Source organism: Myodes glareolus, chromosome 18 (genome assembly GCF_982192425.1).
Source record: "Myodes glareolus chromosome 18, mMyoGla1.1, whole genome shotgun sequence".
Lineage (NCBI taxonomy): Eukaryota > Metazoa > Chordata > Mammalia > Rodentia > Cricetidae > Myodes > Myodes glareolus.
In genome coordinates, this window is record NC_142043.1 from 60,648,185 (window position 1) to 60,675,374 (window position 27,190).

Consider the following 27,190-nt stretch of genomic DNA (forward strand, 5'->3'; position numbering starts at 1 on the left):
ACACAGGGTCTGCTTCAGGCCCCACACCTAGCTCACATTTTTATGCTATCAACACCAAAGAAACTGAATTTATTACTTTTTATTTAAAAAGTGTTACTAGCCCTGTCTGAGGCTCCTATACAAAAACAAAACACAACCCAAAAGAGGCTGCTTCCTGACTAGACTTTGAGGGACAGTGCTGGAGCTTAGCAAATGGAATGTGTGCTGAAGGAAGGCACCTGGGAGGCCCTACCCCATTCCTCAGGATGGTACCAGCTGTCCCTTTGCCTCTGTCCTTACCACAGAGGAAGGAAAGGCAGTCTTCTGAGATGCTCTGTGGAAGCTGAGCATGAATGATGACTTCATCACCAGGCGGGGGCAGTGTTGGCGAGACGCCTCATTCGCCTGAAGTAGAAGAACAGGTGGTCAGCTGGGGCTGGTCACAGCTCTGGGTGGCCACCCTCCTAGGTTTGTTATTTTTCTAAAGTAGCTAGGTATGGGGCCCATCTAGCAGGAATAGTCTCCAGCCTTTTCTTGACCTTGCCAGTCTGCTGCACAAGCCCTGGTTATCTCTATAGAAATGCTGAGACCTGCTAAGGGATGTTGTTCTCTTAAGGAAATGTACCCTGGGGCCTGATACCCACAGAAACTTCCTCTTAAAACTAGGTTCCTGGGGAGATATTCCCTGCCTCTGCCAGGGAAGATAGGTGCCTGTGGTGTACCTTGTGTTCCGGTCTTGATCCCGGATCTTCTTCTCCATCTCTGCATCCGTCAATGTCTCCAGTAGAGGGCACCACTGGTCAGCATCTCCAGTATTTCGGATGGCAATCTCGACTGTAGGAAGTGGGTTCTCACTGAGGGAAGAGAAACACAGAGAGATAACAAGCACTAGTTAACAGAATGGCAGCTTGGAAGTCCCCCAGAAACCACTGCTTTCTACCCTGCCATCCCTTAGCAGATGGCCAGGGCACAGCAGGAAGGTCCACTTCCTTGTCCTAGCTCTTCCCCACAGCAATGCTGATGGGCAGCTGAGGGATGACTTTTGTCACTGAGCCTCAAGCTGATGCCAGGATGTGTCCAACAGAAACAGTACTACCAACAGCCTAGACAGCCTCCCTTCAAAGCTGAGTCTTCTCGTAAGAACTGGGGGAGCTGCTGGCTATGGAGGTGGTTTCTTTGGACAAAATAGTGTCTCGGGTACAGATGACTGATAAAGACTATAGCCAGACCTGTCTACCCAACACTGCCCAGGGCCAGTACCCACCAAGACCCACTGATCAAGGAAATACCAGGAACACCAAAGGGAAGGGTACGGTAGAGTTGTAAAAGGACTTCTCCAGAGGCCAGACCTCCTCACGAAGGCCACTGGGCTGGCCTGCTCTCAACTGTTCTTTATACATCTATCACCAGTCTAATTGCTTTGAGACAGGCATCTCGTTGGCAGAGAACTGAGCCAGGTTTAGAGCTCCTTAGAGACCACCTGGACTCCACCCTAAAGTGGGAGGAGCCATCTGTTCAAGCCTCTTGCCAAATGTGTACAATGGTGGGAACAAATGGGATGAAGGCTGCGAGGGCACAAGTACTGGGGCGATAGGGGTGGCTATGCTCCGCACCTTGGTTTCCAAGCTGGTAAGGAAGCTAAGGAGGTACCCAATGTGTCACAGCAAGGCTCTAAGCAGGTCCTCTCCTCTACCCATCACACTGGCCTCCCTACTCTACTCAGTCCTCATCAGGTGTGCCCACCCGCTGTCCTGCAGCACCTTCTAACTCTGGAAAAGGAGACGACAGCACCCAAATCATACTGGGCAGATGAAAATGGGATAAACACAGCTGACTGGGCTGTTTTGGTCTGTCTAAAATATGGGAGCTGAGTTTACTGTTGGGAGGCTTAACATTAAAACAGCCAACATTCATTGCAGAGGCCTCTTCCAAGCCAGACAGGTCCTTACATGGCCTCTTTTGGGCTTCAGGGACAGTGGACTTCACAAAAGCAAATCAGACTTGATAACAGAGTGGCAATTCTTCATCAATGCACCAAGCCAGCACAGGCCAAACCTGGCAGTTGAGAAAGGCTGGGCTAGGGCCAATTCTTGGCATAAAGATTTCAGGGACTTTTAGCCTGGATCAAGGCCAGAGTATGGGTAAAGCTGGCTCCTTGGCAGACACAGGTCTGACTTACTACCGAAGCTCAGCTGACATCTATACTCACAGGCCCCACAGAACCTGGAAGCCCAAACTCCTGCTGGTGACTTAAGAGGCCAGAGACCAGTCAGCCCCCACCCTGTGGTCCCAGGGCCGGCCTCTTCTCAGCAGCTTCATTTGGAAATCCAGGAACAGCCCAGCAGACTCATCCTCATCTCCAGATCGGCTCCCTTGGGAGGGCAGATTTGAAAGGCGCCAAACCCAGGCAGAAGGAATCAAAACATGTTTTTCTCTGAGTTTAAAGAAGAGCTGGCAAAGAGGCCCAGAGTCCTTTTGTTTACCTCCTTGACTCTGGCACACCATGGATTTGTTCAAAACTATAACTACTAGAGCTGACCATGGAGGGATGGGCACAGAGCCAAAACCAGCTGCCTCAGCTTTGTGAGACATGCAAGCAGAGCTGCTGCCCTGAGTCCCAAGTCTGAGCCAGCATCCATTATTCCAAGGGGATCCCTACTCATCAACTCTGAGGCCAGGAAGGAGCCTGGACATTCTCCAACCACACTGATCCCATGCAAGGGCTGCTAGAAAGCAACGGTGAGAGGAGAGACTGATGCTAGTGGAGGGTACTTGAGTTTATTTCTGATGTAAAGTGGTGGTGGTTGTTTTTTAAGACAGGGTCTCTCTGTGTAGTCTTGATTGTCCTAGAACTCAATGTATAGACCAGGCTGACCTCAAACTCAAGAGAGCTACCTGCTTCTACCTCTCAAATGCTGGGATTAAAGGTGTGTGCCACCATGTCAGACCTAGATGTAAGACTTTGTTTTCTTGATGTACAGGCAAGCTGAAAAGTTGTTACCATCCCCTCTCCATAAAGAACAGAACGGGGACACAAGAAAGAAATGACCTGCCTAAGGCCACTTAACAGGGGGGAAAGAGGACCAAATTCTACATTCACCCTTAGGTTTACAAGCCACAGCCGCCATGCCCCTTAGAGCATGATTAGAGATCCGCATTTTTTTTGTTTGTTTGTTTTGTTTTTTTTTTTGAGACAAGGTTTCTCTGTAGCTTTGAGCCTGTCCTGGAACTAACTCTTGTAGACCAGGCTGGTCTCGAACTCACAGAGATCCACCTGCCTCTGCCTCCAGAATGCTGGGATTAAAGGCGTGTGCCACTACTGCCCAGTTAGGCAATGCTGTCTTAAAAGTGACACAAACACACAAATGTGTACTGGAATGTGTGTGTGTGTGTGTAGCAACCAACTAAAAAAACCAGATGAACTGGACTGTTATTTTATTTCATCAAAATAACAATTTTTGTACTGCAAAGGACACTATCAAAAAAGTGAAAAGGCAACTCAGAAGATGGGGAAGATATTTACAAATCATACCTACTAAGGAATGTGTGCCCAGACTATATAGAAACTCTTTCAAACAAGTAAAGAAGAGCCAGTTAAAATACAGGCTAGTGAGAAGGCTCAGTATGAGGACCTGAGTTCCTGCATGGTGGAAAGAACTGATTCCTAAATTTGTCCTCTGACCTCACACATGTGCACATACCCCTCCAAAATAAACTGGGGTGAAGTAAATGACCTGAACAAGACATTTTCAAAGAGCTACACACATACACACAAAGGACCAATCAATGAAAAGATACTCACCAGGAAACACAACTCTAGCCTATAATCACTTAACACTCACCAGGATAGCTACAGTCAGCATGGTAAGACAAGCCCTGGCCAGGGAGCAAAGCCTGTACCCACACCGCTGGTGGTTCTCTAGGATGCTGCAGTCACCATAAAAACAACTCAGCAGCTCCTCAGATGCCAGCTGTGACAGCAGATCATATAATCCAGGCTCGCAGAAGGCTGGGTCAGAAGCACTGCCATGAATTCTATACTAGAGGCTACCCTGAGCTACAAAGTAAGATCCTGTCCCAATAAAACAACAAAACAAAAGTTAATACAAAATACTGCTACTGGGTGGAGAGCCAGGAGAACTGACAAGAGTGTTTAAACACAAAACACACAAATGTCCTTAGCAATTATTTACCATAGTCAAAAGGTAGAAACAACCCACAGCAGAACGGATACATTGAATGTATATATTTAACCAATGGAATATTATTCAGCTATAAGACTGGAGCTCTGATAACACATCATTCTATGAAACTAGTCATCATAAGGCTGTACAGTGCCAGCTGGGCTTTGTGGCTGGACCCTAGCTCCACAGAATGAAAACCAATCAAACCAAACACTCATAAGAAGGCATGATGACTCAGACCTATAATTCCATCATTTGGAAGAAAGGTAAAATATAAAGATCAGAAGTTCAAGACCTGCCTGAGCTACGGAATGAGTTCACAGCCAGAGTTCACTCAGTGTGAGCTTACCTCAAAATCAAAAAGTAAAAAGACACCAGACCTTTATCTTAGGACTTAGGAGGCAGAAACAGATCTCTGAGTTCGAGACCACCCTAGTCTACAAGCATGTTCCAGGACAGCCTTAGGTTCAATCTCCAGTAAAGCAAAAATTAAAAAATTTTTAAGGTAAAACAAGTGATGTAGTGTGAATTGTCTCTCAATGGGTTGTTATAAAAATAAAACCTAGGCTGAGCTGGCTGGCGGGGTTCTACTAGGACACCTTCCCACTATGGTGTACATCTAACAAGCGTGCACACCTAATTAGACCCTAACCAGCAGTTCTAGCAGTTCCCCTACCTAACTGCTGATGCTACACCAGCAGAGAAGCATGTTTGTCCCTCATTTAGGCTCAGCTGCCAAGCCCTCTGACTGAGCACACAATCCTGGCAGGGCTGCAGGTATAAGCAGCCCCAGGGGGCAGACACAGTGACTTGGAGAGGGTCATCCGAACATCTGCTCTGCTCCTCCTGCCTCAGCCAGAGCTCACCCAGTCAGCTTCACCTTAGGCTCTGTGCTCACCCCTAGTCACTGGGTATGTGAGGAGTCAAAGCACACTGGCAGCCAGACATCTTTTTCCTGTGCCAGACAGAATGCTGTTCACTGGCCCCTGGCTTTGGAGCACAGGGACTGGCTCAGGAAAAGTTATTGGTAATTTTGCTGTAGGCATTTCTCCTAAGAGCAGCAAGCTCCCTGGTGCCTAACCTAGCTCCATTCCTCATCAAACCCACTTCCCCATATTTGTCATAGCCCCTCTTAAAAAAATTATTTTTTTTGTCTGCTTTATTGAAATTTTGAGTATGCCTCCATTTATGTATGTGTATCAGGTGCACACAGAGACCAGAAGAGGGCGCCAGATCCCTTGAAACAAGTTACAGATGGTTGTGAGTCACCCTGTGGGAGCTGGCAATCACTCTGGGTCCTCTTAACCACCGAGCCGTCCCTACAGTCCTTGTCATAGCCCTTCTGTCCTCATTCTGGTTCTGAGATGTTTGTGTTTCTCTAATTCAGTTCTGCACTCTAGGAGCCTGGAGCCCCTAACCAGTCTGTCACCCCTCTCCCCATGCTTCTTGTTCCTGCCCTGGTTTTATCAGGTCTTCTAATGCTGGCTGGCATCACGGTCGTGCTCACACATGTGCCTGTGACCAGCAGCTCTCTCCTACTCTGTGAACACAACCAGAGACCAGGGACCATGGGATGGGGACGGAAGGAGATGGGACATGGACATGCAGAGAATGGCAGACTGGCTGGAAGGAATTTATGTGCTTCCAACATGAAGTGACAGAGGTTTAGGACTTAAAACTTGTTTTAAGGGGTCATGGAACTCAATGCTTGTCACATTCTATACATGACAGAAACCAGGCCAGGGCTCCTACAAGGAGGCTCTGCAAGTACAGTAGGGACAACAATCATTCTCTTGTGGTAAGTGGTTAAGAAATCCCTGGTTCCACATAGCCACGGGGCGCAGTGATGCTGTGCTCAGAATGCAAGAAGCATCAGGAGTTCCGGCTGCTCCCGTCCTCTGGATTTTTATACTCTGATTCTCAGCTAGATTGTCATTGCTAGATCTCTTGTAGTGTGGGTAGCATCCCAGCTGCCCAGATGGTACAAGACACAGGACAGGTATTGAGAGCGCCTCAGGCCCTTTCTAATCCCGAAAACAACACTTGGGACATATTCCAGGGATCCAGGCAAGTCCCAGTGGAAGGGACATTTATTTGCTCAAATACCTACCAGGGTGGCCCTACATTTTTATCACCAAGGATTTGAAATCTGAACTCAGAACTAAGGACCACAGCAGAGTCAGGCCCTTCCTGGCCTCACCTGAGAACTCACACAATGATCCCTTAGTCTTTATCTAACACAGCTCATGACTTCAGCTCGGGGCGGGGGCGGGGGGGTGTCACAGAAGAACTGCAGGTGCTCAGTAATTTATCAAGTGGAAGCCACCTGGGGTCTGATAATGTAAATGCTGCTAAGTGTTGGCAACAGAAGAAAATGATGTCAGCAGGAGCTATCATGAGCCTCAAGAAGTTACATCTCTCAAGCCATGACCATAGCACTTGCTGCCACACAGCACTGTGAAGGCCACACCTGCTGCTGCTCGAAGCAGCCAGCGGTCAGCTGTATACAGTTTCAAACTAGGTTCCCACTCAACTATTGTGGATGGGGCCTCTGTGTCTGTATCACGCCCAGGACCTGTACCATGTTACCGGGCATCACAGGACCTCAGATTTACTCAAGGGAACAAAACTGCCCTACACTGGCTCTGAGGCCTGCTGGCCTTGGCTTCACACAGGGTGAGTGGACACCTTGGCGGCACCCATGAGTAGCCTTCCTGGAGGAATGGTGAGGCGTGGGACAGACAGCAAAACGAGAAAACAAAGCCGACGGCCAGTGAGCTACTGGAGGAGTGGCAGCAACAACTCATGTGCCTGCTTAGCACACAAGGGCTCATGCCCTTCCGTCTCCAAACATTCTTATTAGTTTATGTGTTTGGGCATTCTGCCTGCATGCATGTCTGTATACCTCTTATGTGTTTGGCTGCATGCTTGTATACCAATTATTCCTGCTGCTCAGAGAGCGGTGGATCCCTGTGGGGCTGAAGCTACCTCTCTCCAGCCCCTTTTCTCTTGCTCATATGGACACAAAGCCTCAACGAAGCTGATTCTTTGGATATCTGGCAAACCTAGCTGAGTCCAAAAGTGACTAACAAACTCCCTGAATTGCCATGTCTTTGCCAAAAGCCCTTTCTTCTTGTTTTTGCTAAGCATTCCAGTTCCCAGTGAAGTCTTCTTCCAATGTAGGCAAGAAAGTAGACAAAAATGTGAGACCAGAGGGGAGGTTACCTTACCTGAAGGCGTAGGTCTTCTGGTGCCAGCTCAGCTGTCCGCGGATGCTGTATGCAATGGTGGTGACAAACTCCCCGCCCAAACCCAGCTCCGAACACAGCTTCAGGGCAAACTTCTCTGGGGAGTTCTCCTTCTCTGACATGTCCCATTCAAACTGGTCCACCAGGGAGATGTTTCCCACATGGATGTTCAGCTGTGGCCAGAACCAATAAGCACAAGTGAGGGCAACCCAGGAATGCGTGAGGAGGGTGGGGAGAAAGCCATTCTCAAATGCCAGGTTGCAGTGAATTCTGCCCATGACTCAGGAACTAAGAGTCAAGGCTGGCCTCACATACCTCCCAGGTTGTCACTAGACACTGAGGTTCTGGGCACCTGATCTCACCGTCTTCTTTGTCCTTTACATCTGTGGCAATCAATCTTTATGCAGTTATGCAGGCCACATAGGGCTCAGATTACATGCCACTCTTCAGATATTATCCCTGAGTCTGTTTTAGTCATTGTCTGTACCTACTGTCCCTGATTACAGTCATCTTGCCAAGTAGCCCCAGGTATACCTGCCCTATCTACTCCTAACCCCTTAGAGAGATATGCTTATTCCCAGACACCAGCTCCAGAGCTGTCCTCTGACCTCCATTCACCAGGGCACAAACATACTAATAACAGTGAAGAAAAAAAAATTCAGCACAGAGAGACACATGCATCACAGCACACAAACTAATAATAAAGCTAAAAATGCTGGGCAGTGGTGGCACACACCTTCAATCCCAGCACTCAGAAGGCAGAGACAGGTGGATCTCTGAGTTCGAGGCCAGCCTGGTGTACAGAGTGAGTTCCAGGACAGCCAGGGCTACACAGAGAAACTGTTCCTTGAAAAACCAAAAACAACAACAAAAAAGTAATAATAAAACAAAATAAATAAAGTTAAAAAATTCAGCACAGTAAGATATTTTGCACCTATTAGGATAACTATTATTAAAATAGGAAGTAAGGGAGGAATGAAGGAAAGGAGAGAGGGGGAGTGGGAGGGAGCTAATAACAACTTTTGGTGACTACAGGGAGATACTGCAGCTTTGTGCACTGCTGGTGGGAATGTAAACCGGAACAGCTGCTGTGCAAGTCTGGCAGGTCGTCACACTATTAAAGGATGGCTGAGTGACCTGGCAATGTCACCTTGTGAGCATCAACACCAAAGAGCTGAAAGCAGGAATACAGACGGGTTTGTTTCTGGCCCAGCACAAGAACATTACATTGATGTCACACACGTCACCGTGGGTTTTCCTACCCTGTCACCAGCTGCTTTCACCTTCTAACTCTGGGACTGGCTCAGCTGCCCTACCCACAACGTGACACTTTCCTTGAAAACTCAGCCCCCCCTCTCCTGAGGACACAGTCAGGTTGTCTCTGAAAGAGGCCTTCCCAGAAACCGCACCCCATCAAGGAGCCCTGACCGACTTCCAGCGAGGGCTGGGTCCATTTTGCACTTACCTTGATGATGACGCGCTGGTCAGATTGGTCCTCCAGGATGCTGTCTGTGGGGTAAGACTCAATCTGCTGCCTAATGGCGGAGGCGATAGCTGGCACAAAAGTCAGCGGATTCAAGTCCAGGTCATCACAGAGGATTTCTGAAAACATCTCAGGGGTCATGAGCTTCTCTGAAATCAGAAAATGCAAACATGCCAACCTATTTTTAGTGCTTCAACTTATGGTGCTCACACCTGTCCTGGCTTCTCCAATCTCTTCCTTCTTTGTCAGCCTCCCCTCAGGCTGATGGGGATGACTGGGCAACTGGACCTGGCCTTCCCAGACACTCAGAGTGGCAGAGGAGGAAGCAGCCTTTCCCTTCCAGCCCACATCCTGCAGACATCTGCCCCTGGGGAGTCTTCCCGTGGCTCACAGCCTATGAAAGCAGAGTGTGCTCTCAGAACCAAACCTGGGCAGTCCAGATCCAGGACATGTCCACCAATACAAGGATCCCTCTACTGTTCATTTGCAGTCACACCTTCTTGCCTCCTCCTCCTCATCTGGGATATCTGCTTCTATGATTTGAGCACTTGAAGCATTGGAACCAGACCTTATGTAACCCTGGGAGTAACTCTTTTCTAGTAGGAAACATTCTTCAGAGAAGCTAACCATGTGGTGCACATCTTTAACCCCAGCAGATGGGAGGCAGACACAGATGGATTGCTATGATTTCGAGGCTATCCTGGTCTACATAGTGAGTTCCAAGCCAGCCAGTTTGAGCCATTCTGTCTCAAAAACAAAAACAACAAAAAAAGTAACCAACCAACCAATCAACAAGAAAATCTTCAGAGATCCACGCAGGATCTTATTTTTACATTAGCATTCTTCAGGAGGGGGTCACATTTTATTTAAGTATTTACCCACTGAAGGGCATCTAGGTGTCTAGTTTCTGGCTCCGATGCACAAAGCTGCTGCACATTCACATGCAGGTTTCTGTGTAAACTTCTCTGGGACACACACCTCACACTCAGCTGCTCACTCATCCAGCAGTCACATGTTTAGGTTTTGCCGTTTCTCAGTGCAGGTTAGACATTCATATTTCCAGCAGTGTGAGGGACTCACTTTGTCCACCTCCTCACTACTGCTCTCACTAGTTTTAATCTGCACATCTTAAATGGCTGATAAAGTAGACACCTTTCCAAAGTTTATTCCCATCTGTGTATCTTCGTGTCTTCTGTCCCCATTCTAGAGTACTTTTCTAGATTTATTTATGTGTGTGGTTGTTTTGTCTGCATACATGTCTGTGTACCACTTATATGCCTGCTGCTTATAGAGACCAGAAGGCATGGGATTCCCTTGAAAAGGAGTTATAGACCATTGTGAGTTTGAACCTGGGTCCTCTAGAAGAGCAGCCAGTGCTCTTAACTTCTGAGTCACCTCTCTAACCCATGTCCTTATTTGAATTGTTGGGGTTTTTTTTGAGTTTCCACAATTTGTTCTTTCAAAATTTCATACAAATACTGTAAAGTACCTTGATCATATTCCATTCCCTGCTCTTTTTCTTTTTGAGACAGGGTTTCCTTATAGCCTACCTAGCTGGCCTGTAACTTGCTCTGTAGATTGTAGCTCAGAGATCAGCCTGCTTCTGCCATCTGGGTGCTGGGATTAGAGGCATGCACCTCTACATTCTGGCTGTCTTTTCACCCTTCTGATAAGGTCTTTTGAAGAGCCAAGTTTTGAAAGGTCCAAGTTTTGGTATTTTCTGCTCTAGACTGTACTGCTGGTGTCGAGGGATTCTCTGTCTAGCCCTAAATATCCAAGACTTTCTCTTACACTTTCCCCAACAAGTTTCATGATTTTGTGTTTTATATACATTAGGTCTGTGATTCTAGAGTTAAGTATTAGGTGTAAGATTAGGTCAAAGTTTATTAACTTCGTATATTAACTGTTCCAGCATCATTTTGTCAAAGGACCAACTTCCCTCCATTCAACAGCATCTGCATCTCTGAGGGAGACGCATGAGAGCACACATGTGGCCTGGCGACAGTAGAGACAAAGCAGAAGGGGAGCTGTGGGAAGGCACTGGGCTGGGTCTGAGCACGGGAACTACACCTACTTGCCATGCCAACCCCGCAGAGCAGTGGCTTTCAACCGTCCTAATGTTGCGGATGCTGCACCCTTTAATACAGCTCTTTATGTTGTAGTGACTCCCAACCAAAAAATTACCTTCGTAGATACTTCATAACTCTAATTTTGCTACTGTTATGAATTGCAGTGTCAGTATTTGATATGCAGGACATCTGATACACAGCGCTACTCCAGAGCTAACCGTCTCACAGGAGGAAGGTAGAACCTGAAATTCACATATTATTCTCATGGCTAGTGTTTATGTTTCGTTTTTGTGTTGTGCTTATTTATTTATTTATTTATTTATTTATTTATTTATTTTTGGTTAGAGCCTAGGCTGATCATGATCGTGTGATCCTCTTGCTTTACTTCCCAAGTCCCAGGATGACGGGTATATGACACAGTAATTGATTTTAGAAATGCATTTTTTTTAAAAAATTTTTTGAGACAGGGTTTCTCTGTAGCCCTGTCTTGGAACTCACTATGTAGACCAGGTTGACCTCAAAATCACAGAGATCTACCTGCCTCTGCCTCCCAGTGCAGAGAGTAAGGATATGGGTCACTACCTCAAACATAAAATAATGTTTCTCCACGACTTTTTCAAATACCCTAAGTGTTTTTGATCCCTTCTCCTCCCTCCACCTCTGTTTATTCCATGCTGATATTTTTTTCTATCTACATTCTATGTTGCTAAGCAGATCAAGTCAGCCATTAAAGTCATCACAACCACACATTATTTATTGACAGTTGGAAGCATAAGGTAGCGCCCATTTCTTGAAAACTGGTAGCTTAAGGTAGAGCAGCCAGGCAAGGCCTTTTCTGATGAGTGAGTGTCCACTCTTGTGTCGGTCTCACTGCTGCGAAGGCAGACGGTCACTAATGTTCCCCTAAATAACGTCACTTCTACTCTTTGCCATGAGCTGAAGCAGCGTGAGGCCTCGACAGAAGAGAACCTTACTTAGCAGCTGAACCTTGAACTTCCCAGTTTTCAGGTACACACACCAGAGTTAACTCTCTATATTTACTTATAAATTGTCCATGTTTGGGTATCCTGTTATAGCAAAAGAAAGCCAACTAAGGTGCATACCCAATCCACGGGAATGGTGTGGAGTGGCAGACCCAGAGTGAACCCAGAGTTTGCAGCCTTAAGGACCACGCCACAAAGCTTCAAATGTCAAGTAGAGAATCTGCCTGACAGGCAGCTGATTGGAAAGTGGGCCATTTTCATATAAAGCCCAGGCAAAGCTGACTATCCACCTACCATTCATGTTCCAGGTAAAGGCATCACGTAGCTTCTGCCCATCGATCTCCATGTCCAACCGGATGGGCACCAGCACCTCAGGCTGAGATGCATTCTCATGGATCACAGCTGGATCATGGTCATCAAAGCTGCAAGGGAAACCGCAGCTGGCAGTAAGGGCTCCTGTAGTGGCATCTCATTTGTATTTTAATAAATAAACCTTGTCTGAGGATCAGAAAAGTCAAACAGCCACACTGGCCAGCCTTACAGATCAGGCAGCAATAACACACACTTTTTTTTTTTGCCTTTGCCTCCCGAGCAATAACACACACTTTTTTTTTTTGCCTTTGCCTCCCGAGTGCTGGGATTAAAGGTGTGCACCACCAATGCCCAGCTGACACACACCTTTAATCCCAGTAGCCACTTGAGTTTGCCATAGAAACCAGGCAGTAGTGGTGCACGCCCTTAATCCCAGCACTAGAGAGGAATATAAGATGGAAAGAGACAGTTTTCAGTTTCAGTCTCATTCTGAGATTTGTGGAGGCAGGATCGCCATTTTAAACTGAGGTAGAGGCTGGTCTAACAGGACTGCAGATGAGTAAAACGACAAGCTCGAACATGTCTATGGTAAAGGTCTGAAACATGGGGCAGTGCGCTTCATGAATGCATCGGGAAGAGCCAGGAAGCTGCTGCCCTAGAAAGAAGAAAACCTACACATGCTAGCAGGGCCTAGTAGCTCATGACTGTAATCCTGATGTGGGAGTCCCTCTGTGTACTATGATTACCATTAATGAACAAAGAAACTGCCTTGGCCTGTTGCTAGGACAGAACTTAGGTAGGTAGGGAAAACTTAACGGAACGCTGGGAGGAAGAAGGCAGAGACAGAGAGGCGTCATGGAGCCGCCAGAGTCAGACATGCCGAATCTTTGTCAGTAAGCCACTGCCACATGGCAATATACAGATTAATAAAAATGGGTTAAATTAATATGAGTCAGCCAATAAGGAGCTAGAGCTAATGGGCCAAGCAGTATTTTAATTCATATAATTCCTGTGTGATTATTTTGGTTCTGGGCGGCTGGGACAAACTAGTGGCCTCCTCCTACATAATCCCAGCACTTGGGAAGCTGAGGCAGAATTGTCAGGAGTCTGAGGTCATTGTGGGACACAGAGTTAGACAGTCTCAAAATAACAAAAACTACCCCCTTCTCCTTAAGACTCAGCAAACATCTCAGACGAGGGGTGGAAAAATACTAAGGCCATAGGTCAAAGCTTAACAACCCTCTGACGGGAGCAATGCCCTGCGTACACCTTAATTTTGGCCCATGAACCTCTTTCAGACTCCTGACTTCTAGAACTGGGAGAATAAATCTGCCTGTTGTAAGCCACTACAATACTTTGTGTCAGCAGCCACAGAGAACCGACAGAGTGGGAGTCACGTGAACAGCACCTGAAACACCTGAGACTGGCTGTGGGCATTAGATGAACCATACAGTAGGGAAAGGTCTAGGAACTGTGTCCCACTGAGGTGCTAGGAGAGGGGCAAAACGTGAGAGAACAGAGCAGGGAGTCATGGAGGATGGGAAAGCCAAGATGAAGTCTTGGAAGTAGGAGAAGAGTACCCGAGGCAGGAAGCACCTGTGAAAACACAGGTCACGGACCAGCGCCTTTCTGGAAGGGACACTAAAGTACACCAAGGATGAAGGGGAGCTCGGTGCAGAGGCCAAGCACTGCAGCACTCACTCACCACAAGGGGAAGGTTCTCTTCTTGTCCCGACCCATGCGGTTCCTGTTGATGGTGGTGGAACATGGCACAGCGTCCAGATGGTGGGAGCTGTTGGGCAGGGTGGGTACCCACTGGCTGTTCCTCTTGGCCTTCTGTTCCCTGGAGAGACACAGAGAGAGATTAACCCCTTCTGACCAGGAGTCAGGTTCTGCTCCCTCGGACTCTACTCATGCTCATGGGCACTACTATGCCCCTGGCACGCTCCAAGTTCCTGTGGAGGGCATCTGGGCATTTCTTACACTGTGGGACTCCTCTTGGCACCTAGAGGTACCTACATGAGAAGAAGGGCGGAAAAGTATTAGATACAGGGCAGGGCATAGTAGTGCAGCCTTTAATCCCAGCACTCAGGAGGGAGAGGCAGGTGGATCTCTTTTGAGTTCCAGGAGTTACACAGTAAGACCCAGTCTCAAAACTAGACAAATAAACTGAACAGTGGTAGTGCAGTCCTTTAATCCCAGCACTTGGGAGGCAGAGGCATATGGATCTCTCTGAGTTCAAGGCCAGCCTGGTCTACAGAATGAGTTCCAGGACAGGCTCCAAAGCTACAGAGAAACCTTATCACGAAAAAACAGGAAAATAAGGCAGACAAACCAACAAAGAGAGGTTATCAGATAGCCAGGCACACGTTGGCCCCTACCATGGCCACGATGCACTGCACCACATGCTAGACATGGCTTACACAGAAGTACATCCCTGATTAGGGAAAGGAGAATAAGACAAACTTTCCAGAACTCCCTGGAAAGAGGAGTCAGATGCTGAATCAGGGTTCAATGGTCAAAGATCTACAGCAAAGGAGACTTGATATGACTGGGCCAAACTGGCTACTCTAATTCCCTCCCTGCTCCAGCCTCAAAAGATGGCAATGCTGTCAAGACAAAGCCAGGGGCAGCAGGAGTAAGATACTGTGTCCTAGTGACGGGCTCCAATTAGAGCTTCTCGAGTTCTTTGTCCAGCTGCTGGCTAAGAGACCCTAAATGCCCAAAAGGGATTAATGTGATTGATTTCTTAGGCGATGTCTTGATATGTTGCCTTGGCTGGCCCTGACTTCCTGGGTTCAAATTAAGCCTTCTGAGGAGCTGGGACTACAAATCTGGCTAGTTTAGATTTTAGATGTGCTAGCCATTCTAAAATGCACTGACAAGTCTCTAAACTCAGAATTATAGCTGTGAGGAAAATGGATTGATAAATATATTCTAGGAAATAGCACTGGAGATAGTCAACTTACCCACACAACATGAAAAACTCTCTCTTTTTCCAAACACCAAGTTACTCTTCCTATTGGGAAAATTCCCAAAGCTATTTCACACTGAGGATCAGATCCACTGGGAGTTAGACAATGGAGGACCCCGAGGTTCCACAGTGCTTATTTGTCTCCCCTAAGAAGACCATGATTAGACAGGGGAGTCACAGGGTGCTGCCCACATGCTAGTGAGCTTTAACTGTCTATTTGATGCAACCTAGAAGCACAAGGGGGGAGTTTCAATGAGGAACCTACCCAGGCTGGCCTGTGGGCATTTTGTAGGGAATGGTCTTGACTGTTAGTTGACATGGGAAGACCCAGTCCATTGTGGGCAGCACCATTCCCTGGGCTTGGCATCCTAAACTGTCTGAAGAATGAAGAAGTTAGCTGAGCTGGGGGTAGTGGTACACACCTTTAATCCTAGCTCTTGGGAGGCAGAGGGAGATAAAGCCAGGGCCACAGAGTAAAACCCTGCCTCAATAAATAAATAAATAAATATTTTAAAAAGTAATAATAAAAAAGAAGAAAGAAAGGATAAAAACCAAGTTAGTGATGCAAGCAGGCAGGAGGAGTACATGTTTCTCTTCGCCCTTGACTACGGCAGTGAAGTGACCGGCTGTTTGAGGCTCTCCCTGACACCATTGTTCAATGGTGAATAATACCTGAATTGTAAGCCAAATAAACTCTCTGTCCTTCTTCTGAGTTGCCTTCTGTCAGGGTATTTTATCACAGCAGCAACAATGACACTAGAACCCTCATCTTCACAGCCCACCACTGCACTCACTGCTCCTGCAGGAATTATCCACTAGAGTTCAAAGTGAGGCCAACAGCACTTTCTAAGAAAGGTCCAGGACTTTGTCTTTGGGGGCACAGTATTTAACTGTAACCTTTATTCAGAAGAAAAAACCCACCAGGGCCACTTAATACCTTTAACGCAAAGGTCCGGGAGCACCTTCTGGGCAAGGGCTGGGGAAGGGAATGAAGCACAGTGCCGGGTTTGGCCGAGTTTGGCCAGGCCATACGAAGTCTGCAGCACTGCAAGCCTGGCTCCGACCTTAACGTCTGTTTTCACCTTTGAGACCTGGACCACAGCCCAGCACTGGGCACAGTTTGCACAGGGCTCAAGAGCTGGGATAGCAGGACCAGTTTCCATCTCAGCCTCTGTGGACAATCGGTTCATGAGAGTGTGAAATTTTAAGTAGCAAATTCCTAAGCCCCACTCAGATAAGTGAGCCCTCTGGAGAGGGCTGGTCGTCTCTGCACCTTCTGGACAATTCTAGTACAGCTGGGCTTGTTCTCTGGAAACTGCAGGTCTTCACTATTTACATCTTCTGTGCCGACCCCACCCCTTTACCCTCAAATCCTGCCCTATCTCTACCTGCTCTCACTAAAAGAACTTCCCAAGAATCCTAAGAGGGGACAAACTATCCAGTGACAGGGCAGGTAGGTTGCCAGGCCCAATGTCAGGCTGACTGAGCAGTGTAGCTGCTTACTTCAAACTCTGGACACCCCTATCCCTGCTGTTTTGGCTTCCAAGGAGTCCACTCCCTCAGCTGGTCCTCATATGACACAATCAAGAAACTGTTTACCACTGTGTAAAGGGTTCCCAGCGGACATGTGCAAACATAAAAGTGTCATCCAGATGTACATAATTTCCCTCTGTGACTTCCTGGGAAGGCCTAGTTATCCTTATGTTCTTACCACATCCCCTGGGAACACAAGAATCTGCTGAGCACACGTCTACAGCACCCACCAGCCTGGATGCATGCCACCCTCTCTGGGGGCTCTGGGGACCAGAAAAGTAATCTAATGAGAAAGATGAAGAAAAATCCGAAGGAAATGATTTTTCACAGCCACACCACTCTACACAACACCTTCCTCCCTTACTACTCTCTGGGTTTTGGCCATTAACCTCCGTTTCTTTCCTCTCTCCGTTTTTTGATAAGGTCTTACTATGTAGCCCAGGCAGGCCTTTAAATAGCGATCCTCCCGACTTCAGACTCAAAGCTCTGGGATTATGGGTGTAGCCACACTGATTAGCCGTTTCTTTTAAGCTTTGAATTTTTAAAATGACATGAGTGACTGGTGATGCAGCTCAGGAGTAGAACATGCTTTAGCAAAGAGGCCCCAGGCTCCATTCTCCACTCCACCCCCAAGAGAACAAGATTACAGAAGGCAAACATTCTTCCTGTGTTTGTATATATGCCTCTTGTACTTCTAGCTATCTGTACACTACGGTCTGGGGTGTAGCTCAGGGGCAGATACAGCTCAAGGAGTCATGGGTTCAACCTCTAGCACCACTGCCCCCCTCGCCAAACCTATGGAGTTTCCAGTTCACTTTTAAGTCTAGATGAGTAGACACTACATAAACACAGTAAATTTTTAACTACTTGTCATTTTGTTGCCACGATTACTTTCATAAAAGTTCTGCTATAGGCTGGGAAGATAGCTCAGTGGGTACAGACAGGCACTTGTGCTGCGAGTACGCTGATCTGAACACACGTAAACATGGAGGGAATCGACGCTACAAAGCTGTCCCCCGACCTCCACATGCACGCCATGCTACACATGCATGATCTCTCCAACACTACAACAATCCACCTTTAAAAAGTTATTCTTAAGAAATAACCGTTAGAGCCGGGCAGAAGTGGTGCATGCCAAGTACTAGGGAGGCAGAGGCAGGAAGATCTCTGTAAGTTTGAGGCCTGCCTGGTCTACAGAGTGAGTTCCAAAACACAGGCTCCAAAGATATACAGAGAAACCCTGTCTCAAAAAACGGAAAGAAAGAAAGAAAACTGTTAGTACTCAGGCATCTGTACTGGCCTGTGCTTAGGGTCCTGACAAGCTACGTCCTCAGCTGTAGCTACAAGAGCACCTTCTGTGCACATGCACTACGCTCCCTTTTAAAAGGACCCTGCCCACCTCCCTTCTCTCTTTCTGTCTTTGCTCTTTTCTCTGTTTCTCTGCTTGTCTCTCTGCTGTCCACCCCCCCCCCCCCACCTACCTTCTTTTCTGCTGCTCCCGTTCCCAGAGGCTGGTCTTCTCCGCTCCCCTTCCCTCTTTTTAGGTTCCCTGTCCCCTAATAAAAACCCCTCCATGTGAACTCTTTCGCAAGGAGTCTTTCTCTCGCATGGAGCTCTTTAAAATTACAACTCCGGAAGCAGAGGTAGGCAGATCTCTGAGTTCGGTGCCAGCCTGATCTACAAAGTGAGTTCCAGGACAACCAGGGCTCCACAGAGAAACCTTGTCTCAAAAAAAAAAAAATTAATTAAAAAAATGTCTGGCTGGGTAGTGGTGGTGCATGCCTTCAATCCTAGCACTAGTGAGGGAGAGGCAGAGGGTCTCTGATCTCAAGGCCAGTCTGGTATATGGAGTGAGTTCTAGGACAGCGAAAGCTACACAGAGAAACCCAACTCAAAAAAAAAAGGAATTGTTTCGACCTGAGGGTACAGTTCAGTTGGTAGAGTGCTTGCCTACTCTGCACAAAGAAGCCCTGGGCCCCAGCCCCAGCACTACAATAATCTGAGTATCCAGGAGGTGGAGGCAGGAGTACTGTAAGTCTAACACCAACTTAGCTATACAGGAAGTTTAAGACCAGACTGGGCTACATGACACCCTGTCTCAGAAAGAAAACATCCTTTCAAAGTTCTGCCTGTGTGTATTCCAATCTACTGTTTCTTTCGGGAGTTATCTGAGTCACTTTTTGGTGGGGGAGCAGATGAGTCCCAGTTTGAGACAATTCTAAAATTCAAGACTTGGCCTATGTTTCTTAGGAATTCCAAAGACACAGAGGAAACTCAGAGACCCAGTTCAATTTCACTTGAATCGTTCTTCAGTATCAGAAACCCCGCCTACCGCATGTCCCTGGATCCCGAAGGTCAGGAAGTCAGGAAGCGTACCTGAGGTAGGTAGGGGGCTCCGTGCTGATGGACACAGCCTTGTACTTCTCATCGTTGCCATCCAGAATCTCTTCTACCTCTGAGGCTTTCAGCAGCGTCACACTGGTGGCGAGGGTGGTGTATCCATGATCTGTGAGCAAAGAGACCCCACTGTGGTCACCCCGCAGCAGTGAGGACAAGCAGCCAACCAACTTCAAACAGCACACGAGGTCCTCACATGCAGGAGGTGGGGAAAGCAAGGTGTCAAAACTTACTACTGCCGAGTGCTAGCCTCTTCCAAAAGGGCAATCTGGACTGAGGCTTTACCTAGACACCTCAGTGGAGAAAGCCTCCGGTGGGATGGATTTGGACGAATTTGCCTCTAAGAGCACTAGCTCAGGAGGCAGAGATGTTTGGGGTAGCTGCGGCTTAGTGGCTGCCAGGAAGGCTTCAGAATAACACCCCAGTGGGAAGAGGTCTGACACCACCATGATCCAACACAAAGCAAGGTAGTAGACAGAATGAAAGATGAATCCTTTTCTTTTAAAACAAGAGCCCAGAGAGTTGGAAAGAACTGTTTCACACCAGCAATGTTACCGTCTCTGAGTGAGGCCAGATGTGCTGTCTGGAAAACAAGACAGAACTTCATACCGCGTGACCCCAGCTCTTCTAGGAACCTTTCTCAAAAGCTGTTACTGATCTGCAGGACTTCCTTAGTCTCACTGAAGACTCACTTGGTTATAGGGAAGGAAGGCACACGGCAGAAAGACCACTAAGACTTCATGGGAACTCAAGGAAGGGCAGGCACAGCTAGAAAGCCACCATGCTAGAGACTGTGCTCCACTTGTGGCAGAGGGCACACAAAGGAAACTCTTTCAGGTAACAGTGGATATCTTTCAGTAGTAGATAAAAGGCAGCTCTGGCTCCTGCATTAAAAGAATCCCCAACATACACAACAGACAAAACTACATTAGCACCTACAGAAAAGACAGACTACGAAGAGCTAGTGAGCACGCATGCATGCACGTGCACACGCACCCAGGCCCAGGGCAGCTCTCTACAGGGTGCCTCTGCTAAGCAGGAAGCAGTTTTGCTACCTGCCAAATAGCACGTTGCACCCATACCCAAAGGGTCCTGCTGGAGGCCCCATAACGTACGAAGAGCATCTTCACTCTGCACAGAGTTGCCACAGCCCAGAGCTTACACTAGTTTCACTAGCACAGGTGGCTCACCTAGCAAGCCCCAGGCACAGGGCAGGCCACATGGAATGGGTACATGCACATGAGCTTAGCACACTGGTTGCCAGGATGACGGATTACAGGATAAATGTGCTCTGGGAGGGAAGCGGTGAAAGCCCCAGAGGAAAGTGAGGGCTGGGGCCACCGTCTGCTACTAGGGCTGCAGGAAGGATGACTACGGCAACACACTCTCAGCAAATGGTAGCAAATCACAGCATTCCTAAAACGTTTTGAGACCAACATGTCTTCACAGCACCTGCTACTGCCCTGGCCCCGGCCCCTCACACACCCGCTGGCCCTGCCAGGAACACACAACAGTGGAGCACCAAAGACTCCCTGAGCCACTCTCACCTGGATCACGTGTGCACTGGCAGGGTGGCCTGTCCCTACTGGGAGCATCGGTAGGATGCTCCCTAGTGAACTAAGGTCAGGCTGCAATGAAGACACTGGAGTGAAAACGTTTTATCTTCATGACATAAGCGAGTGGTTTTGAAACAGGTTTACAAACCCTCGTGAAGACGCACCCTTAGTGTTAGGTTTTGTTTTTTTACCATGTGACGATGCAACTATTTTCTTCCTCTCTTCCACAGTGGCTAGTCGCCTCCACAGTGAGGGGTATCTCTTGTACAGAGAACCTCGGAACATACGGAGGTAGTTTCCCACCTATGGGTAAAGCAAGAAGGCTCATTATGAGGGTCAGAGCACCCACCGCCATGCCGAAGGGCTCAGGCATGGAAGGTTTGCTGGATCAAGCAAGAGCTACAAGGCCTGCAGACGCCAGCCCGTCAGCAGTCATAAACACGTTCTGCTGACATCAAGGGTTCAAGAGCAGTGCACATCTGGCAGGAATCTGTGTATCCTGACATCAGAACCAAGTTCCACGAGGCCTGACCAGATGTCTAATTGGGAGAATCCCAGACCTCAGTAAGAAGCTTGTGATTTTGATCTGGACTAAAGATTTTTTTGGCACTTTTCTGAAATCTAAGACTCCAGTGACCTCCTTTCATCTTAAGACGCAGACTTTGATATTTTTACAAGGCAATAAACACCAAAATGCCTTTAATTTTAGACAGATGCAAGATAATTTGTCCCGCTGCTTGTGTTGCTTTGTTTAGTAACAAAACTCAAACCAGAGACTCCAAAGAATTTTCTAGAGTCTAACAAGCACTATATTAGTAATCCCGGACTATCATATAAATCACTTCTTCCCCCAAGCAAGAGTTTCAGTTTGTTGTTTGTAGCAATACTGTGAGGACAGCCTTCACGAAAAGCTAGTCCTGTGATTGTTATGAGGACCCATGGTCTCACTGACTTGTCATAAATGATGCCTGCAGAGTCACATGAGGGGATAACCAGGGGATACAGTGCAAGGTGCTGGCTGGCTCTTTGTGCAAAACTTGGGCCTCTTTACTCCCCAGCCAAATATTTAACAACTCTTGATTTTTTTTTTCTTCTGAGATAAGAGTTTCAGTAAGTAGCCTTGGCTGGTATGGAACTAGCTATGTAGACCAGGCTGGCCTTGAACTCACTGCTATAGGCCTGCCTCTGCTTCCTAAGTGTGGGATTAAAGGTGTGTATCACCATTGCCAGGCCTTCCAGTCCGAATTCTGTTCTAGAGAGGATCACTTCTACTATTTTTTTTTCATGTTCTCTACCTGTTATAGTGCATGTTTATTAAGAGAAGTCATTACTTTTCTTCCAGGAGAGATTGAGACTAGCCAGAGCTGCTGAGCCCAGCGCCAAACAGTCTCTACACAGAACACCAAAGACTCCTTGTTGCTATCTGGTCTGTGGCTCATTACCATCCAAAGGTAAAAGTACGGTTTTTATTAATTTTTAAAAAGAAGTTGGTAATGTTTTCCCCTGGCTACTGTGAGGGTCCTGCCGGGGGTCTGTAGCACAAAGCCTTCCTAAGGTCCCTTCAGAGCTTAGGATACTAAAGCTAGACAGCTTGGCTTTTCCCACGTCAGTCTTTGCCTCTCTGGAATACAAAGCAAAGACTCTGGATGTGAGCATTCATTTCTTCAAAGTTCTGTGACTTGTGTGGCACATGGGAGAGTGGCGGTGACAGTCACACACTGCAGATGCCCTCCCACAGCTTCACAGACGTTAGAGACGCTGCTGGTGCTGCTGATCCTGGCCCATCTGTCTGGACGCTGCAGTCATTTTCTAAAAGGAAGGGGCCAAGGGCCATCATCTAGACAACACTGCCACAGGGACTACAGAAAGCACTCTACGATCCGAAGCAAGTCCCCAAACCAAAGCCAGGCCCCAAAGAGTCAAAACCCTATCCGTTTTGGTCTCAGGGTAATTATTCTCATTCAACTGGAAAGGCCAAGAGTAAACAGGCTGAAAAAAGGTTGTGGTTAGCTCTCTAAAACCGAAAACATGCTATAATGATGACCTCAAATAGCCATGTATTTATACATGAGAAAAATGGAACCAGCCAGGAAGAGAGTTCAGTGGAAGAGCAAGTGTTTAGCACAAAGCTCTAGGTTCAATTCCAAGCATGAGAAAAAAGAGAGAAGGTGAGGGATGGAGAGGGAGAGAGGGAAAAAGAGCAGGTTGTCACTTAGCCTCCCGAGGGTTTTCCCCATCTGACCAGCTGTATTCTCATTGCTCCACCAGAATTTTCTTTTCAAAACTAGCACCTCCCACTTAGAGGTAAGGCTAGGTTCACCCTTTCACACGTTAGGTCAGGTAAAGCTGCCTTTCGACAAGCTGTTCTGTTTCGAATGCTGAAACTCAACTGCCTTACATACCCTGCAACTGAGCAAATGGTTACTGGCTAGCCGGGACTCTGGCTGTGGTAGACGACGGACAGGCACGGCTCGCACGTCCCCAGCAGAGCCTTGTGGCTCCGCAGCACTGAAATGACAGTGCGACCATGTCACCGCAGTCCCCACGTTTTCTTTAGGGAGAATGGAAACTCTTCAGTCGATGCTTCTGACGACACTGGTCCCATTACCTGACACAGCTACGTCAAGAACCTTGAGGGGGAGGCCCGCGTTGGAGCACCGAACTGAGCCCCCCAAGATCCAAACGAGGAGCAAAAGGAGGAAGAAAATGACGAAGGACTGCGAGGGATACTATCACCCACTGATACAAGGGGTCGGATCTAATGAGAGTTTACCAAGGCCAGATGAACCGTGACTGAACGAGCATGTGATCCAACCAGATTCTCTGAATGTGGCCGGATTTTCTGAATGTGGCTGGCCTGCAGTCTTACTGAGAAGCCATTGACAATGACATGGGGACTGGTTTCCTCTGCATATACTGGATTTTTGGGATCCAGTCTGTTTGGATGCTCACCTTCCTGGACCTGGAGGGAGGGGGGAGGAACTTGGACTTCCCACAGGGCAGGAGACCCTGACTTCCCTTGGGGACAAAGAGGGAGGAGGAGAGGGAGGGGGGGAGTGGGAGGGCGTTGGGAGGAGGGGCGTAAATGGAAACTTTTTATAATTTAATAAAATTACTAAAAAAAAAAAAAAAAAAAACCTTGAGGGGTCCTGAAAGCCTCGGTCTGCTCTGGGGTTTTATTCATCATGCAGCACTAAGCTGTCGAAAACAAAACAAAAACCTAGAAAGCAACCAAAACCCAACCACGCAACTAATGAACTGGCCTATATGACACTGAAAACGGCCACCAGGAGAGAACTGTGGGCATCTGAAATGGCTTTATCCAGCTCTCCAGGGTGGAGAGCACTTACCTCCTCACTCGCCTTATCCGTCCACTACTGACGTTAGCACATCAGATATGCCCATATCTTTTTAGACAGGGTCTCGCTATGTAGGTCAGGCTGGACTCACACACCCTCTGCTTCTATCCCGAGTGCTCCGATTAAAGGTGCACCCCACTGCCTGGCCATCCAGATCTTTTTTTTTTTTCTTTTTTTTTGAAAAAGAAGAACCTAAGTTGGGCGTTGTACACATGCTACTATTGATCCCAGAACTTGGAAGTCAGAGGCCTGGCGGATTTTTCGGAGTTCAAGGCTAGCCAGGGTTACACAGTGAGACATTGCCTCCAAAAGGGAAGGGGGAGGACACATAAACTAAGTGGTGATTGCCCTTAGATAGAAGAAGGCTAGTTTGAGACATCCATGTAAAAACAAAAACAAAAAAATGGCTGGTCCGAAGGGTTTTCCTAAGAAAACTTGTCCATCTGATTCAACAGAGGCTGTCTCTTCTAGTTATAGGTTAGTGACCCTTCAAATTTCTCCCCTATAAAAACTCAAAATCACCTCACAGACAACCAAAGCGTGGTGTTTCTGGCCTCAGGACCTCATCGGTCCAAAAGCAAACGTCCTTCTCCAACCACTTTCTACAGATAATAAAGACCATAACGCTTCCACGGCCCACCTCAAAGGCAAGAAAACGAAAAGGTGGGGAGGCCTTCCTAAGTCCCATGCTTACAACTAGACATTTTAAGACCACGGCAGCGGGGTGCACAAGAGTTGCCAAAGCGTTCAAGAGCAGTACTGCACCTCCACCTTCAAGTGCCCAGGGGCTTCCCGAGCATCCTTTTCGCATCTGCCTGGAGTGTAACGGCTGGGCACCCCAAGCTAGGGCAGATGCTTAGGGTATGAACGATGTTAGGTGCTTTGTAAAGTAAACCCAAAAGGGTCCAGCAGGCTCAGGGCCCGGCCACGCCTACCAGGCCACGCCCCAGCCGCGAGCACGCGCCCGCCTCCGCGATGAATGGAGGCGCGCACACGGGAAACACAGGCCCGCTCCGGGCTCGAGCCGGCAAGCCGCTGCCCTGCGGGAAGCCGAGAACGCGCCGCGGGCTACCTCAGAGCCGATCATGTAGAACTCGCCGTCGTCCTCCAGCTGGAACTTGACGGGCTTCTGCCCGAAGGTCTTGCTCAACGCCATCATCATCATGGCGGCGGGGGAAACCGGCAGCCGGGATCGAGCTGGAAAGAATCCGGTGGGCTGGGGCGGGGCCGAGGTGCGCTGGACCGAAGGGGACGGAGGCCCAGAGGTGAAGAATAGGCCGGGCGAGCGCTCGAACGACTACTGGGTTCCTTAGCCGCCACAGCAACGACGAGCAGGCCACCTTCCGTGCGCATGCGCACGGGGTTGACGCTAACGTGCGCGCCGCCGCCCGCGCAACACAAGGCCGAGCGCGTTCCCGCGGGCCCTTAAAGGAAACCGAGCTCTTTTCGCACCTCCCACGTCTGGTACGGAGGAAAACTTCTCAGCGATATAAATAGCCACTGAGGCCCTGACTCAGGCGGTGGCTTTCCTAGTCTCACGGCCGGGGCTGGCACTCCGCCCGAGAGTGAAGAAAAGAAATGAGACGTAACACAGAGAGAAGGACCGTTCCATCTCAAAGCCTGAGGGAGTCTGGGTGGGCATGGCGACCCCAGGCTGGCACATCAGGTTCTCCACCCGAAAGTGCTCTAGGAACAGCTGTCTGTGCTGTAGCCCCAAATAGGGATGGGAAGAATGACAGTACTGGGTGGAGGTTGGTGGAGGTTGGTACTGTTCAAAGATGCAGGTTCTGTGCCCCGTGAACGGGAAGGGCTGCTTGCATTCTTCCCTTAGCTCTGCAAGCCTGGGGCTCACAAGCCCAGCCCTGCTTCGTGCCTCTACCCCTTGGGCATTAAGAGCCCTGAGGGAAGACAATGCCGCGGGAAGATGTCCAAGCAATCCACCATCTGTTAAACAGAACAGTGACTCAAAAATGTTTGAGTAATGTTTATTGTCGCACTATTACAAGAGCTAAGTTATAGCCCAGCCTAGGCAGCTATTCAGCAGTAGAAGAATGGATAAAGAAAGCTTGGTGTAGGCCAGGCTTGGTGGCGCAGGCCTTTAGTCCCAGCACTTGGGAGGCAGAGGCAGGGGAATTTCTGTGAGTTAGAGGCAAACCTGGTCTACATCATGAACTCAAGGACAGTCAGGGCTATGTAGAGAAACTCTGTTTTAGAAAACAAAAACAAAACAAAACAAAAAAATAACCAAAAAAAAAAAACAAAAAGAAAGTGAAATGTGGTGTGTACACGATGGAATGTATTTTTCAGCCACAACACGAAATTATATTGCAGAAAAAAATGAATGCAACTGGAGATAATTGTATTAAACAAGTCTCAGAAAGACAAATGTTTTCTCTCATTTGTGGTTTCTAGATTTTATAGAGATACATAAACTATGCATGCACAGAACATGAAAGTAAAAGTGACGCTGTGTAGGTGAGCAAAGGGACTGACTTAACCTGAGTGGGAGGAGAGATAAGGGAAGGTCGGGCGTCCCGGGGAATGTGCATAACATAAATATGTCTATGAAAGTTGAAAAACAAACAGTGACCAGTTAGAGACCCTGGTGATGATCTGATGAGACTTCAGCTGTGGCAGAAGTCATTTTGAAGGGATGCTAAAGAGCTGGGAAGGGCCGTGGCAACCATGAGTTTTGTCCACTGTTCTCACAGCCATGGGAAACAGTTTTAAGTTGAAAGGAAGGTGTGAGCATGGTAGCTCACACCTTTAATCCTAACACTCCAGAACTCCAGAGTCATAGGCAGGCAGATCTCTTGAGTTCTAGGCCAGCCAGGGATCTATGAGACCATATACTCCCCACCCCCACCAAAGGAATGGGTAGTTAGGCATGGTCAGATAAAATGACCACTGCTTTGGACAATAATGAAAAGAGACAAAGGAGGGTACAGGTAGTCAGTTAAAAAGCCACTGCAGGTGCCCCTCTTCCCCTGCAGGAATGGAGTAGGAGAACCCTGAACATTGGGCCTAACCCCAGGAAACCGTCTTGGGTGTGAAGGCTTTAACTCCATCTCCCAAATCTTGACTGCAATTGCAAAGAGAAACCAAACAGATGC

General features: G+C 48.0%; 1 protein-coding gene across 2 annotated transcripts; it reads right to left on the reverse strand.

The window, feature by feature from the left end:
- Positions 1-64: 64 nt before the first annotated feature.
- Smarcb1 (SWI/SNF related BAF chromatin remodeling complex subunit B1) lies at positions 65-25,444 on the reverse strand. Of its 2 annotated transcripts, none has more exons than XM_048451464.3 (9): positions 25,150-25,444; positions 20,910-21,021; positions 19,142-19,271; positions 13,964-14,101; positions 12,241-12,368; positions 8,877-9,043; positions 7,394-7,584; positions 702-833; positions 65-384 (listed from the first exon to the last, which is right to left on the reverse strand). In XM_048451464.3, the coding sequence occupies exons 1-9, from the start codon at positions 25,240-25,242 to the stop codon at positions 345-347; spliced, it is 1,131 nt and encodes a 376-aa protein (XP_048307421.1). In that variant the 5' UTR covers positions 25,243-25,444; the 3' UTR covers positions 65-344. The 2 variants fall into 2 exon arrangements, with proteins under 2 accessions (XP_048307421.1, XP_048307420.1); XM_048451463.3 differs by having other exon boundaries at positions 20,883-21,021.
- Positions 25,445-27,190: the final 1,746 nt, after the last annotated feature.